The sequence below is a fragment of the Mya arenaria genome, chromosome 17 (genome assembly GCF_026914265.1).
Source record: "Mya arenaria isolate MELC-2E11 chromosome 17, ASM2691426v1".
Classification (NCBI taxonomy): domain Eukaryota; kingdom Metazoa; phylum Mollusca; class Bivalvia; order Myida; family Myidae; genus Mya; species Mya arenaria.
Genome location: NC_069138.1, coordinates 47,539,069 through 47,555,834, shown reverse-complemented (window position 1 = coordinate 47,555,834; position 16,766 = coordinate 47,539,069). Strand labels below are relative to the sequence as shown.

The window sequence follows — 16,766 nt, the reverse complement described above, 5'->3', positions numbered from 1 at the left end:
CTGATAGTGTAACCCTTTTTCCCCAGGTGGAATTTTTTTACACCTATGTTTCTGAAAGCATTATGTAAACGATCAGATTATAAAAATTGCTGACTTGGAATGTTGAGAAAGATTTTGAAATTATCATGCTTTTTTTGTTTAATCAATTGATGTTTCTTCTATTAATTAAATTCACATTTGTTTTCATAGTTCAGTGTTATCCACTTAGTGTTCTTCTATTGTCATATTAAAATGTTCTTTGTATTCTGATTTTAATAAAATATGAAATGTTTATAAGTGTGTTTCTACTTTTGATGTATTTGTGATTCAGCTACAAGTCACTCATGGTCGAATGTCTTCTTTAAGATTAATGTCAAACCATTTTCTGCAATAATCTGACTTTGGCAATGATTTAACATTCACAAATTAAATGTAGGCGACAATGTTTTTAAACTGTTGAAATTTAGTTGTTTTACTTACTTTTATGAACAAACAGATTCTCATTTTGACATAATTGAAATTCATTAGAACATTAAAGGAAAACAAGAGTGTTTTTCATATTTTTTTGCAGCCATCTTGGATTTTCTAAGACTCCTAAACTTTCGAAAAAAATGAAATCTTGTTCTTTATTTTACTGGCCCGTTCAGACATTTCAATATCAACAAGGGTTCTAAGGATCAAACAGGAATACTCTTGAAATCAGGATTGCGAGCTTATTACTTCAGACGATTATACAGGTGTAAGATTGGTTTTTGCTCGGACATGTGCTTCATAAACAGTATGAAGTACCTTGAAATGAATTGAAATGATTTTGGAATCAATTTCAAAAGTGATCTTAGACCCTTTCCTCAGCATTGAACATGAATCCTCATTCTCAAACTGACTGTTTAAAATTATCAGCTGTTAGAATTCTGGTATATATCTGACATTGAGTGCTCCAAACTGCTCTTCTGCTATGCTAATTTTTTTTTAAATTAATGCCACGTCTAACATCACTCCAAATTTCAATAGCTTTACTATCGTTCTTTCGCAAACTTGAGCATTTTCTAGGAAAAGTTTTAGTTATTATTAGCAATGGAGCTCTAATTTTTGTTAACATTAAATGTGAACGTGTCCCTAACAGAATGTATATGTGTTACCTAAGTTACAATTTTCTTGAGGGTAACTTTTATGTTAAACGTAACTTCTATATTAATTACTAATTAGTAATAGACAGTATGCTGCAATCAATTTGCTAACAATAAAGAACTATTTCAGACATTATCATGAATATTTTTTTATGTACTTTGACACATCTTGCAGTTGAATTTAAGTCCTGACTTGTCTATTCACCGCCTTGATGGGAAGCAATGATCAAGCAGTTAGCAACCCTGGCTTGATCCCTGCACTAAGCTATGTCAAAGATTAGTACTGTTTATCACACAGGAACGGAAAATAGTTCTTTACTACATATTTAAAACAGACTGAAGAAAACTGTCCATAAGCTTGTCAGATAAGAGCTTATGTCACAGTTTAATTTGCTTTGAAATGAAATGCATTGGCATTGATGCAAGCTTTAACTTATAAAACATATTTTTATTTGGTAATACATGTAGAGTTTCACATTTACAAAGTCAATAAAATATCCATCTGCAATGATGATCTAAATACAAAATGATCACAGGTCAGCTCATAAGTGAGTGGCCAATCAGACTCTGTGATTCCTTGATGAAATATTAAGGTATGCACACTGTCAGTCAAAAAAGCTTTCTACAAAGCCTTATTCTTACCAATCATAGAGCATGCCTCTACTGCCTGGTACAAGCAGGCCCACCCAAAATCCATGGAGCAGAAACAGCTCCAAGCTACCCACTTTGTTTGCAAAAAATACTTATCATGGACCCTAGGATGTATGTCTCTTAAGCAGTGTCACTGGCACACCAGACTGCGGAATGATGCTGAAGAACAATAAATATCCAAAACACCATTATGATGTACAAGATCCAGAACAAGATGTTAATGTACAAAATCCAGAATGACCTGATGATGTACAAAATCCAGAACGACCTGATGATGTAAAATATTCAGAACAACCTGAGGATGTTAGATCCAGAACAGCATGATGATGTACAAGATTCAGAACTACCTGACGATGTACAAGATCCAGAACGACTTCATTATGTCAGATCCAGAACAACCTGATGCTTTACAAGTTCCAGAACAACTTCATCATGTCAGATCCAGAACGACCTTATGATGTACAAGATCCAGAACGACCTGATAATGAACATGATCCAGAACGACCTGATGATATTCAAGATCCAGAACGACCTGATGCTATATAAGACCCAGAACGACCTGATGATGTACAAGATTCAGAACGACCTGATGATATACAATATCCAGAACGACCTGATGATATATAAGACCCAGAACGACCTGATGATGTACAAGATTCAGAACGACCTGATGATGTACAAGATCCAGAACGACCTGGTGATATATAAGACCCAGAACGACCTGGTGATATATAAGACCCAGAACGACCTGATGATGTACAAGATTTAGAACGACCTGATGATGTACAAGATTCAGAACGACCTGATGATGTACAAGATTCCGAACGACCTGATGATATACAATGTTCAGAACGACCTGGTGATATATAAGACCCAGAACGACCTGATGATGTACAAGATTCAGAACGACCTGATGATGTACATGATCCAGAACGACCTGATGATGTACAAGATCCAGAACGACCTGGTGATATATAAGACCCGGAACGACCTGATGATATATAAGACCCAGAACGACCTGATGATGTACAAGTTCCAGAACAACTTCATCATGTCAGATCCAGAACGACCGTATGATGTACAAGATCCAGAACGACCTGATAATGTACATGATCCAGAACGACCTGATGATATTCAAGATCCAGAACGACCTGATGCTATATAAGACCCAGAACGACCTGATGATGTACAAGATTCAGAACGACCTGATGATATACAATATCCAGAACGACCTGATGATATATAAGCCCCAGAATGACCTGATGATGTACAAGATTCAGAACGACCTGATGATGTACAAGATCCAGAACGACCTGGTGATATATAAGACCCAGAACGACCTGATGATGTACAAGATTCAGAACGACCTGATGATGTACAAGATTCAGAACGACCTGATGATGTACAAGATACAGAACGACCTGATGATATACAATGTTCAGAACGACCTGGTGATATATAAGACCCAGAACGACCTGATGATGTACAAGATTCAGAACGACCTGATGATGTACATGATCCAGAACGACCTGATGATGTACATGATCCAGAACGACCTGGTGATAAATAAGACCCGGAACGACCTGATGATATATAAGACCCAAAACGACCTGATGATGTACAAGTTCCAGAACAACTTCATCATGTCAGATCCAGAACGACCGTATGATGTACAAGATCCAGAACGACCTGATAATGTACATGATCCAGAACGACCTGATGATATTCAAGATCCAGAACGACCTGATGCTATATAAGACCCAGAACGACCTGATGATGTACAAGATTCAGAACGACCTGATGATATCCATTATCCAGAACGACCTGATGATATATAAGACCCAGAACGACCTGATGATGTACAAGATTCAGAACGACCTGATGATGTACAAGGTCCAGAACGACCTGGTGATATATAAGACCCAGAACGACCTGATGATGTACAAGATTTAGAACGACCTGATGATGTACAAGATTTAGAACGACCTGATGATGTACAAGATACAAAACGACCTGATGATATACAATGTTCAGAACGACCTGGTGATATATAAGACCCAGAACGACCTGATGATGTACAAAATTCAGAACGACCTGATGATGTACATGATCCAGAACGACCTGATGATGTACAAGATCCAGAACGACCTGGTGATATATAAGACCCGGAACGACCTGATGATATTCAAGATCCAGAACGACCTGATGCTATATAAGACCCAGAACGACCTGATGATGTACAAGATCCAGAACGACCTGGTGATATATAAGACCCAGAACGACCTGATGATGTACAAGATTCAGAACGACCTGATGATGTACAATATCCAGAACGACCTGGTGGTATATAAGACCCAGAACGACCTGATGATGTACAAGATTTAGAACGACCTGATGATGTACAAGATTCAGAACGACCTGATGATGTACAAGATTCAGAACGACCTGATGATATACAAGATTCAGAACGACCTGATGATGTACAAGATTCCGAACGACCTGATGATATACAATGTTCAGAACGACCTGGTGATATATAAGACCCAGAACGACCTGATGATGTACAAGATTCAGAACGACCTGATGATGTACATGATCCAGAACGACCTGATGATGTACAAGATCCGGAACAACCTGGTGATATATAAGACCCGGAACGACCTGATGATATATAAGACCCAGAACGACCTGATGATATATAAGACCCAGAACGACCTGATGATGTACAAGTTCCAGAACAACTTCATCATGTCAGATCCAGAACGACCGTATGATGTACAAGATCGAGAACGACCTGATAATGTACATGATCCAGAACGACCTGATGATATTCAAGATCCAGAACGACCTGATGCTATATAAGACCCAGAACGACCTGATGATGTACAAGATTCAGAACGACCTGATGATATACAATATCCAGAACGACCTGATGATATATAAGCCCCAGAACGACCTGATGATGTACAAGATTCAGAACGACCTGATGATGTACAAGATCCAGAACGACCTGGTGATATATAAGACCCAGAACGACCTGATGATGTACAAGATTCAGAACGACCTGATGATGTACAAGATTCAGAACGACCTGATGATGTACAAGATACAGAACGACCTGATGATATACAATGTTCAGAACGACCTGGTGATATATAAGACCCAGAACGACCTGATGATGTACAAGATTCAGAACGACCTGATGATGTACATGATCCAGAACGACCTGATGATGTACATGATCCAGAACGACCTGGTGATAAATAAGACCCGGAACGACCTGATGATATATAAGATCCAGAACGACCTGATGATGTACATGATCCAGAACGACCTGGTGATAAATAAGACCCGGAACGACCTGATGATATATAAGACCCAGAACGACCTGATGATGTACAAGTTCCAGAACAACTTCATCATGTCAGATCCAGAACGACCGTATGATGTACAAGATCCAGAACGACCTGATAATGTACATGATCCAGAACGACCTGATGATATTCAAGATCCAGAACGACCTGATGCTATATAAGACCCAGAACGACCTGATGATGTACAAGATTCAGAACGACCTGATGATATCCATTATCCAGAACGACCTGATTATATATAAGACCCAGAACGACCTGATGATGTACAAGATTCAGAACGACCTGATGATGTACAAGATCCAGAACGACCTGGTGATATATAAGACCCAGAACGACCTGATGATGTACAAGATTTAGAACGACCTGATGATGTACAAGATTTAGAACGACCTGATGATGTACAAGATACAAAACGACCTGATGATATACAATGTTCAGAACGACCTGGTGATATATAAGACCCAGAACGACCTGATGATGTACAAAATTCAGAACGACCTGATGATGTACATGATCCAGAACGACCTGATGATGTACAAGATCCAGAACGACCTGGTGATATATAAGACCCGGAACGACCTGATGCTATATAAGACCCAGAACGACCTGATGATGTACAAGATTCAGAACGACCTGATGATGTACAAGATCCAGAACGACCTGGTGATATATAAGACCCAGAACGACCTGATGATATACAAGATTCAGAACGACCTGATGATGTACAATATCCAGAACGACCTGGTGGTATATAAGACCCAGAACGACCTGATGATGTACAAGATCCAGAACGACCTGGTGATATATAAGACCCAGAACGACCTGATGATGTACAAGATTCAGAACGACCTGATGATGTACAAGATCCAGAACGACCTGATGATATGTAAGACCCAGAACGACCTGATGATGTACAAGATTCAGAACGACTTATTGATGTACATGATCCAGAAAGACCTGATGGTGTCAGATCAAGAACGACCTGTTGGTGATCAGGATTCAGAACGACCTGATGATGTACAAGATACAGAACGACCTGATGATGTCAGATACAAAACGACCTGATGATGTACAAGATTCAGAATGACCTGATGGTGTACAAGATTCAGAACGACCTGATGATGTACAAGATACAGAACGACCTGATGAAGTAGAATATTCAGAATGACCTGATGATGTCAGATCCAGAACGACCTGGTGGTGTACAAGATTCAGAATGACCTGATGATGTACAAGATACGGAATAACTTCATCATGTCAGATCCAGAACGACCTGCTGATGTCAGATCCAGAACGACCTGCTGATGTCAGACCCAGAACGACCTGATGATGTACAAGATACAGAACGACCTGATGATGTACAAGATACAGAACGACCTGATGATGTACAAGATACAGAACGACCTGATGATGTACAAGATCCAGAACGACTTGATGATGTACAAGATTCAGAACGACCTGATGATGTACAAGATACAGAACGACCTGATGATATACAAGATACAGATAGACGTGATGATGTACAAGATCCAGAACGGGCTGATGATGTACATGATACAGAACGACCTGGTGGTGTACAAGATCCAAAACGACCTGATGATGTACAAGATTCAGAAGGACCTGATGATGTACAATATCCAAAACGACCTAATGATGTACAAGATCCATGACGACCTGATGATATATAATGTTCAGAACGACCTGGTGGTGTATAAGATACAGAACGACCTGATGCTGTACAAATTCCGTGACGACCTGATGATGTACAAGATCCAAAACGACCTGATGATGTACAAGATACAGAACGACCTGATGATGTACAAGATTCAGAACGACCTGATGATGTACAAGATCCAGAACGACCTGATGATGTACAAGATTCAGAACGACCTGATGGTGTGCAAGATTCAGAACGACCTGATGGTGTACAAGATCGAGAACGGGCTGATGATATACAATATACAGAACGACCTGGTGATATATAAGACCCAGAACAACATTATCTACAAGGTCCAGAATGACCTGGTCATGTACAATATCCAGAAACTGAGAATCCCTTAGAAATTTATCGAAATTACATTTTATCAATTTTAATTATATTTTGGTAAATTTTTAAACAATATCAAAGGACTGTCAAAAGGACATTATTTAAAAAAAAGTTATTTTTTTTAAAACAATATCAAGGGACTAATGGGCCATATTTTTGTGATCAACCTATGTGACGGACACCTGTTTTTTCAGTGGAATAACAATATATCTGATTTTAAAAGATACAAGAATCTTAACCCTATCCTCGTGCTTCTTGTGATCCGAGAACGGCAAATTAATTCGATTAAAAACTCAAGCGACGGCGACGAGGGCTATTCGACATAAAATTATAATGGCTGCCTCTTTGCAGCATTTTTCTTTGCACGAGTGTAAAGGTATTATGTTTTCATTCACGTTGATTGATGCCTATGTTTAACCAATTAGTTTAGATCTCTCCAATAAGACCATTATAGAAACTAATTGTACGTGTTTGGTTAATGTAAGTGAACGGTTTTCGGTCAATTTAATATTCGGATACTGTAACTTAGTGTAAAAAAAATAATGTTCCTTTATAGCAACGTTTACAAACCAATACAAGTTACAATCGAGTTTTTCTTTTTAAGCACAAATCAGAGAAATAATATGTTTCACCCTGCTATGACAATGTCATAGTATAATAAAAAATAATAATATATATATATAAATAGTGTAGTGTGTGTGGGTAAGAACCAGCCGCCCGGTTAGCTCAGTTGGTTAGAGCGCCGTGCTAGTGTTCCGGCGGTCGTGGGTTCGAGCCCCACACCGTGCGCACTTTTCCTCCTAGGTTTACTTTACTGGTGGCAGCGGTATATGGCAAGAGTGCCTCCGTCGGCCTAAAAAGATTAATGGGGGGAGGAGTGTAGTGTGTGTGGGTAAGAACCAGCCGCCCGGTTAGCTCAGTTGGTTAGAGCGCCGTGCTAGTGTTCCGGCGGTCGTGGGTTCGAGCCCCACACCGTGCGCACTTTTCCTCCTAGGTTTACTTTAATAGCTTGACTGTTTTTACTACACAAATAGCTTGACTTGCTGTACAAATAGCTTGATTGGTTTTGCTTATACAAATTGCTTGACTGATTTTGTTGTACAAATAGCTCCACTGGTATTGCTTTTCCCTTTTTCAGTTGCTCTCCAAGACATTTTAAGGGCTTTCCGTGAACCCGATAATGTTAGTAGACTGGACGAAGCCAGAGAAAATGCAGGGAATGACATGCTGAGGGCGATGCAGACAGTTTTCCCAGTTGCCTCTCAAATACAGATGGAGGTCATTGAGAAATATGGCTTTCCTGCTGATGGAGATGGTATGCCTGTTTTATATTCACAGTTATAAGGCCAAAAAATTTTTTTGTTTGTTTAGGGTAACCTTCCCAAAATTTCTAGGTAGGGTAGGTAGGGAATTTTTTTTTCATTTTTTTTTTTCAAAATCTCATAAGTTCAGAGTGTTTTCTTGCACATGGCAGTCTTTCCTACATTACTGTCATTGCCTGACTTTGTTTTATCATATAAACAATAATTCTGATTAAAATCTGCATTTATCCGCCCTTCGTAACTCTCTATTCGCTAACGAATATTTTTTTTTTGCTCAGAAACGGAAAAAATAGTTAGGGTCAGCACATTTTTATAGGTAGGGTCGGGTTACCCAAAACGGACATTTTTTTTTTTTAGGTCTTATGTGAAATCTTCCAGATATCCATGTTCTAGATTAAAAGATTATAGATTGATAATTCCATTTATGACAATGTCTTAGAGGAACTGATAAGAAGACTAGATAACAAAAAAATGTTTCAGAATTACCTATCAAGTTAGTGGCTTAGCCCTGGGCCTGCAACTTTTTTAAAAAATGATAAAATTTAAATAACCTGAAATGAAATAAAAACTGCTACCCAAACACTTTGAACAAAAGTTTGTTTTATTTTAACCCTGGCAAGTTTGGTGGGTTTTTTTCAAACTACATGCATAGGGTATAACTTGGTTTTATTGTAATCATTGCAAGTATAATTGAGTGTGTAATGTGCATTTAAAAGTCCCAAAACTCACATAGAATCATCGGGCTTACAAGTTTTGTAAGCCCTAGCTACGCCTCTGCAAGTTAGCATTTATGTTTTATATGAAGTCTTGTAAAAAGTATATACTAGGGCATGGGCAATTAAATTTTTTAGACACCTGTAACCAAACATCAATAACCATCATTACCAATAATGAACACAACATAGAATTGACAAAACACAGTTTCTTCCCCTTTTAAGCACTGTGAAGAAACCATATTGTCTCAAAAACAAATTAGTATGGTTTGTAAGTTTTTTATTCAGTTGTCAAATAAAAAAGACAAAATGCCATCTCTGTTCATATAAGCTTAGTCCCGATGGTTGGTGCATTGAGGGGAAACACCCCCTCCATTCTATTAAACAAGCAACAGGTAACAATGCTGAGTAGATGTAAAACGTTTTAAACAAACTAAACATTAGATGATATTGCACTTTTGCAGGTACTGGGTACTACAAGATTACCTAGGTCCCTGATATGGGGGTACCGTATTTAAAATATTTCCTTCAAGGAGGATTCATCATTCCATCTGTTTGTTACAGGGGTGATACGGTTCACCCAGGCAGTGAAGGTTTATGAGAAACAGGACCCAGATGTGGCTCAGATGAACAGCCAGCTTCGATCCATCTTGATCCCACCAGTTCGGGCCCAGGGGATGGTCAGCAATGGGTCGTGACAGGGAATTTCCCGCAAATCTAGTTTTAGGCTAACTACAGACTGGATCAGCTGTGTTGGCTGGTTGCTATGTGATACATGTAAATGCCTGCAATATTTGTACACTCTTTCTATCTGTTTGCTACATTAAAGATTATTTGTAGTATGAAGTTGTTCTAGTGACAAGAATTCCATATATTGTGAGTAGTATGTTGTTACATTGTATAAGGCTGTGCCACTTCACAAGGTACAATGTATGCAATTTCAAAAGTAGATTCTTTGATCAATCATGATGACACACAATTACTAATAAACAGCATTGTGATTGACTCTTTTGTACAAACCTGCAGACATGCACCGTACCTTGTTTATTATAGAGCCATTTAGAGACATATATAATTATGTGTGTGTCTATATTGTCATGTAGTTTGCAATGAATTGTTGAATTTGCATTTGCAATTCACATTATTTTGTAAGCCATACATGTAAAATGACGCAATGTTTTATGCTCTGAAGGGATTCGTTCATGTTTCTGTTAAGGTATTTGTTCAGGTTTGAAAGGGTCCAACATTGACAAAAATAAAATGATCTGTGTGAAATGTGAAGAAAATGCTTGCTTACCGTATGCATTAAAATTTCATCGAATATTCAAATACATTGCTCTATTTAAATAATGAATTAAAAAATTGCTAAAAAAATCAGAAAAGTTTAAGTAATGTTGTTGAAAACTGAATTATTTTAGGCTTGGATGTCCAGACTTTCGTTGAAATGAGTGTCTGCTGGTTTGTGTTTGTAAGTGCAACCAAGTTCAAACAAAATGTTGACAAAATCAAATCTGAGTGAATCTCTTCTTGTTTTGTATTTATGAATATTATTATCTTGTTTAATTAAGCTTATTTTCTGCATGTGTTTTTGCATTGTTTTAATGTAGATTGTGCAAAATGGTGCATTATATATCATTAAATACATAAATTACTTCAAAATGTTCTTATTTCTGTTCTTTGTTTACAAATTTATTTCTTATTTAGACCGGAGTCCAACCTCAGATCAGTTTTCAAATGTCACTACTTGAACATTAGAAAATGACCAAACTATGTTTGGTCGCATTTAGTCTTGCCTGTTATTTGGACAAAATTGTACTTGAAAATGCTATGAAATCAAGCAAAAACTGCAAGTACAATAGGCAGCAGGAGATCAACTGAGACATAATGTAGACTAGAGTACTCCAACGGTTCACTGAGGTACTCATACTGTGTACTGAGGTACTCATACTGTACACTGAGGTCTCCTGTTCACTGAAGTACTCATACTGTTCACTGAGGTACTCGTACTGTACACTGAGGTACTCATACTGTACACTGGGGTACTCATACTGTTCACTGAGGTACTCATACTGTACACTGAGGTACTCATACTGTACACTGAGGTACTCCAACTGTTCACCGAAGTACTCATACTGTTCATTGAGGTACTTGTACTGTACACTGAGGTACTCCTACATTACACTGAGGTACTCCTACTGTGTACTGAGGTACTCATACTGTACACTGAGGTCTCCTGTTCACTGAAGTACTCGTACTGTTCACTGAAGTACTTGTACTGTACACTGAGGTACTCATACTGTACACTGAGGTACTCGTACTGTTCACTGAGGTATGCATACTGTATAGGGAGGTACTCCTACTGTGCACTGGGGTACTCGCACTACACAAAGGTACTCATACTGTAAAATGGTACCCAAAATGATATATTTATAATGTGTACTGGCTTTCCAAGTAATTGAGAGTCCAATTTTGCACAATATCATCTCCTTTTTTCTAGGTCACTAAAATTGAACACTGACTTATATTCAGAAGGCAACTGAAGTGTTCATATACACTGTAAACCAAATGATTTTTTAACAAAATACCTGTCACAGAACCTTGCATTAACAAGCTGGTCTCACCATAATTTTAAACAACACAATATGCTGTTAATATTTTTATTTATCATCATACATCAGTCTACAGCTGTATACTGTGATCAACCAGTATGAAATAGGTATGTACACAATGGAAAAATATAATCTATCTTACAATTCATGAAAGTAATGGCAACAAATACATGTATTTACAGATCCTTGAACAATGCTGTACAGAATGTAAAACCCATTGGGTGGATTTAGGAGGCCATCTTTACAAGACTCCTTGGAGTGCATTTTTACCTCGGAGAGCTTTTCAAAAGTGAAGAACTACTGTTTAAAATCTCTCCTATATAAGAAAGCACTCCCAAGAATTCTTGATGACACAGCCCCCAGTTTAACTAAGTATGATTTTGCTGGGAGACAACACTGAATATCATGGCGATTGTGCCAAAAGACCTCAAGAAACATTTAAAAGTAAAAAGGTTTTACCGTAGTACTTTCAGTTATTCACTACATGACTTATTACCTGGATTACTGGTAATTCCAGCCCCTTTGTTGTAATGGTGGATAAAAACTGGTTTATATGAGACATTCTAATGATGACGGAATTACATTAAGCTTATATGTCATCGCCAACAATCGCAAAGAATATGATACTAGAACTAAATTATTTTCTAAAGAAAAGATTTTCCTGTAACAGTAAAAATTAATTAAACAATGTAAAACTCCCACTGTTTCAGTTGTATTACTGAAATGAGCACCGCAGAGGAATCAACGCTTGTCTGCTTCTCTTTTTCGGTCAAAGGGACATAACTCAACAACTACAGTAATAAAGTCAGAGTTATGGGCCTTGCTATCAATGTCAGATTGTCTTGGGAAACATCTGTACCAATTTTCATTGATTATATCAAACAGTTTCAGAGTTATTGGGAAGGTTAAAATTTGCATAACAATGATGCAAAATGACGCTGAGGATGAGACAACCAATGCTATGGCCATACTTAGACTTTATTGTGACACAGGCGCACTAGCAATTGTGCTTTATATAGCACAAATCATGCACATTTGTTCAATAAAACTTTTTCACACTAATATAAATATACATGTAAATGTAGATGTTCATGTATGGAAAATTGCAACGGAACAAAATGTATCTTGAACAAAATACAGTAAACAGTGTATCAGTTATCACACAGCAATGACATTGAATTAATTTATTACCACAAAAGGGCTATGTAAAAATAGTTTATTCACCTGCAACAAAATAGATGTTTCAAATTAATTTCAACTCTTAAATAATGTTACAAAAATAATAAAGCAACATAAAACAGTATTTAATATCTTAAGAAAATACACAAAAAAGTAATCTAATACAGTTTGTTCTAATGTCAAAACTGGAAATAAACTGTTAAATGAGTTAGTTCTAATCAATATTGCCACACCCCAGTCATCAAAGAAAGATTCAATAAGAAAACAAATATAAAGCAATAAAGTACTTATTAACTGAACTACCCCCTAAAATCCATTAACTACTTAAACAAATATGTAAACAAGTCAACAAATTAAGGCTTTCAAAAAAAGCATATTTCATTAGCAGTTTTATAATCTTAAATAATTAACAAAAAAAAAATAAAGTTCTAACTGAAGGTTTAAATTTGCAACAAAATCAACAACCATTTCATTGTTGTATACAATTAATTGGGACATAAAAACATTCGAACTTGCATGTCCACATACCCAGACAGGTGCTTGATTAAATATGGCAGGGATTTCAAATAAGGGCTATTCCATTCAAACATATAACCCCCAGGGGGAAGGCAATTTTAAATTATGCCACCCCCCTACATAGGCAAATTTACCTTATGGGGTCCAAATAAGCGAAAAAGGGCACCCACCTATATACTATTTAATTAATTGCCTTCCCCCTGTGGGTTATATGTTTCACTGGAATAGCCCTTAGCAATTGTTCAGAAATATCATATCCAATAAACTTGTTATTTACCATGTTTGTCAATAATGTAATCAATATGTTTTGAGCCTTGTTAAATTGGCCAAAACAAAACCTCATGACATTTAATTCCCTGTAACAGTTATTTCACTTACCGTATCTATGACAACCACGTATATCAACAAATAAAGAAGGACAAGTTTGGACACATATTCGCTTTAAAATGGGAAGACAGATTTTGTCAACATACAATAAGTATATTATAGCGTACAATGAGTCAAAACTAAATAAGCACAAAAGATTGTAGAAGATACATATCAGATCTGTGCATGTGATAATTAAATACTCCTGGAAATTGTATTCAGCCTTAACAATTTGTGAAAAATGTCTATGTGGTTGTCTATTAATGTTTGTGAACAATTTAAGTTTAAATGTCTTTTATTTTCAAACATGTCCTCACAATTCATAAAGAGTAACGTCGATTCTGTCAATAAGGCGGAAAGTTCCACAATAAACGAGAAAACGCCTTAAAAATGATTCCCAATGATTTTGGCATAACAGAGTAAGGCAAGAAACAGTCATTAAAAAATAATGACCAGTCATCGATCCCCATCCTACATCGCAATAATTTATTTTAGATTATATACAATGTTTACATGAGATGACCTGATCAAATGTATATGGTATACATCAAACACATATTAGCAAACACGTTGATATACAATGGCAGTGTATATGACCAATGCAAAAAGCCCCCCGGAAACAAATAGTAGTTTGCAGTGACCAAGCAGACTTTGAAAATGCCCAGATTAAATCTATGTAGTAAAATATAAAAAAAGATAACAAGGAATTTGATATACTAAAGTTCTCATCATTTCATCAGTGATTACAAAATAAATGTTATGTTATATTCTGATGTCTGGTGATCCAATATTGTTTTGGTGAAGGTGGTGTGTAAGCTTATTTATACTTGCACTTGGGCAAGGCCCATTCAGGAAGTGCAATTTTGGTGAAATATGAAAGGGTAATGTCTAAGGATTACAGTGAATACCATATAAAAAACACAATCTTAAGATCATTATAGAGGTAGCTATTTGTATATTTCCTCTTAAATTCAACTGCAATGTGAAATTACTTATTTCACACTCTTTAAAAGATAAAAATACTTGTAATATTTTCTCATTGTAATTTTACAAAATCTCTCTCTTAACCCTTCAAATAAAACCAAAATAAGATGGGATCACCAGGCAACCATAAATCTCATCATAGTACATCGGATACCATAACAGCTACGATTTTTTAAGTGTCAAGTCATAAGACATTCTTAAAATAAATTCCGGGCCCAATGAAAAAGTCTGGTTGAACCACTGCTTACCAATGATTTTAAAGGATGCTCTAAATATATCAAACAGTTTTGACTGAATATTCAAGTGGGATACATGCATATATGAAAGTTAAACCTCAAAATCTGTTAACCTATTTCAAATTCATGCACTTCAAATATATTGTAAACATTTCCATGAGATAATGCATTTTTCATCATAACAATTTTCCACATACTGAATCTACATAACAGTCCCGGTATAAATTTCAAATTCTAAAGCAGAATATATAAATTAAATGTACATACATTTTGTATAGTCCAAGATGCCTTTCTAACCATGACAAAATATATACATCAAGACAACAGTTTCTAATATCACAGATTAAGTTATTCATAGTCACCAAAAGTAAGAAGTTCTGAGAAATTTAAATATTTTGTTTAAAAATTCCAATTTTCTTTGTTCCAGTATCAAGATTTATTTTAATATATATAAGATTTATTTTAATATATATATGTTTTTGTGCTATAAACTGACAAAAATAGGCAGAACTATGCTTTTTTTGTTTTATACTTAATGGATGAACTTTTTATATCTTCATTCGATTATACACTCTCTAATCAAAAAGGACTGAAAATCAAACTCTTAGCCTGCATATTATGTTAAAGAATTGATAGCACAAATAACCCCTTGAGTTCATCATTAACATACTGCATGCAACAGCAAAAATAAACATTACTGAGATGATATACATGTATGTATCATAAGCTAGGTATACGAGTTATTCCATATAGCACTTGAACATCATTCTTAATAAACGCCATTCCACATTGCAAATCATCTTCCCTTTCCTTGCATTTTATAAAGGTATCTTCAGTGCTAGACTTGCCTTCCGAGTGTATACATACTGCACATGTACATGTATATTTTACAAAGAGCGTCTTAGTTCTTCTGTATCGGTAACTCTGCTGCACAATTTCAACATAACCAACTTACTGGAAAGTATTACAGACTGGTGCAATGAAATTCTTTATCGTCACCACAACTTGCACCAAATTCACTAGCTAAACTCTCCCTTCCTTTACACAAATGCCCTCCTGATAACACCACCAATCCAGGCTCATAAATGTCTGTTATTTTACATATTACAGAACCAGTCTTATGTGGGTTTTTTACTCACAAGCTGTTACCAGTCAACACTGGTTTATGGTATTGAGATATCTCTTATATTAGAGAACCAGTCTAAGTGTTACATTTTAATCACAAGCAGTAACCAGCCAACACCGGTTCATGGAAGTGAGATATCTCTAATATTGAAGAACTTTTTACGGAAATCACAAGCAGTAACCAGTCAACCAATGATGGAAATCTGATTATTATTCTCTTACAGAAGATTTAAGAGAACCAGTCTAAGTGTATTTAATCAGAAGCACTAACCAGTCAAACATTGTTGACTTAACCAGTCAACCAATGCTGACTGGGCACAGTATATTTATCACTAGACACTACATTATGCCACTGTGAGGCTAACACCAGTCTGCAATATAGTTAAAGTCTCTGAAATTATCCTGATCTTCACTGTTGAGAGAGCGGCGATCTTTTGCCGGGGTCAAAATTGCCTGTTCTTGGGTGAACTCAGTGTCGAAGTTACTGACATCCTCTGGATGAGTCTGAAAAATACAAAGTATCAACCCTGTGAAAGTA

The 16,766-nt window shown here is 36.4% G+C and overlaps 2 protein-coding genes across 5 annotated transcripts in view; one reads left to right on the top strand and one right to left on the bottom strand.

Annotated features, from left to right (window-relative positions):
• The first annotated feature begins 7,471 nt into the window (after nucleotides 1–7,471).
• On the top strand, nucleotides 7,472–10,865 carry LOC128224249 (protein C10-like). The gene is made up of 3 exons (XM_052934050.1): nucleotides 7,472–7,554; nucleotides 8,317–8,493; nucleotides 9,778–10,865. Exons 1-3 carry the CDS (start codon nucleotides 7,512–7,514, stop codon nucleotides 9,909–9,911), a joined length of 354 nt encoding a protein of 117 aa, XP_052790010.1. The 5' UTR covers nucleotides 7,472–7,511; the 3' UTR covers nucleotides 9,912–10,865.
• A 991-nt stretch (nucleotides 10,866–11,856) lies between these two features.
• LOC128223866 (serine/threonine-protein kinase N2-like) overlaps nucleotides 11,857–16,766 on the bottom strand; it is a 32,752-nt gene continuing 27,842 nt past the window's right edge. For all 4 annotated transcript variants that reach the window (XM_052933303.1, XM_052933304.1, XM_052933305.1 and 1 more), the window contains one exon: nucleotides 11,857–16,732. In XM_052933303.1, coding sequence (XP_052789263.1) covers nucleotides 16,589–16,732 — 144 coding nt within the window. In that variant the 3' untranslated portion in view covers nucleotides 11,857–16,588. The remainder of the gene's footprint in view (nucleotides 16,733–16,766) is intronic.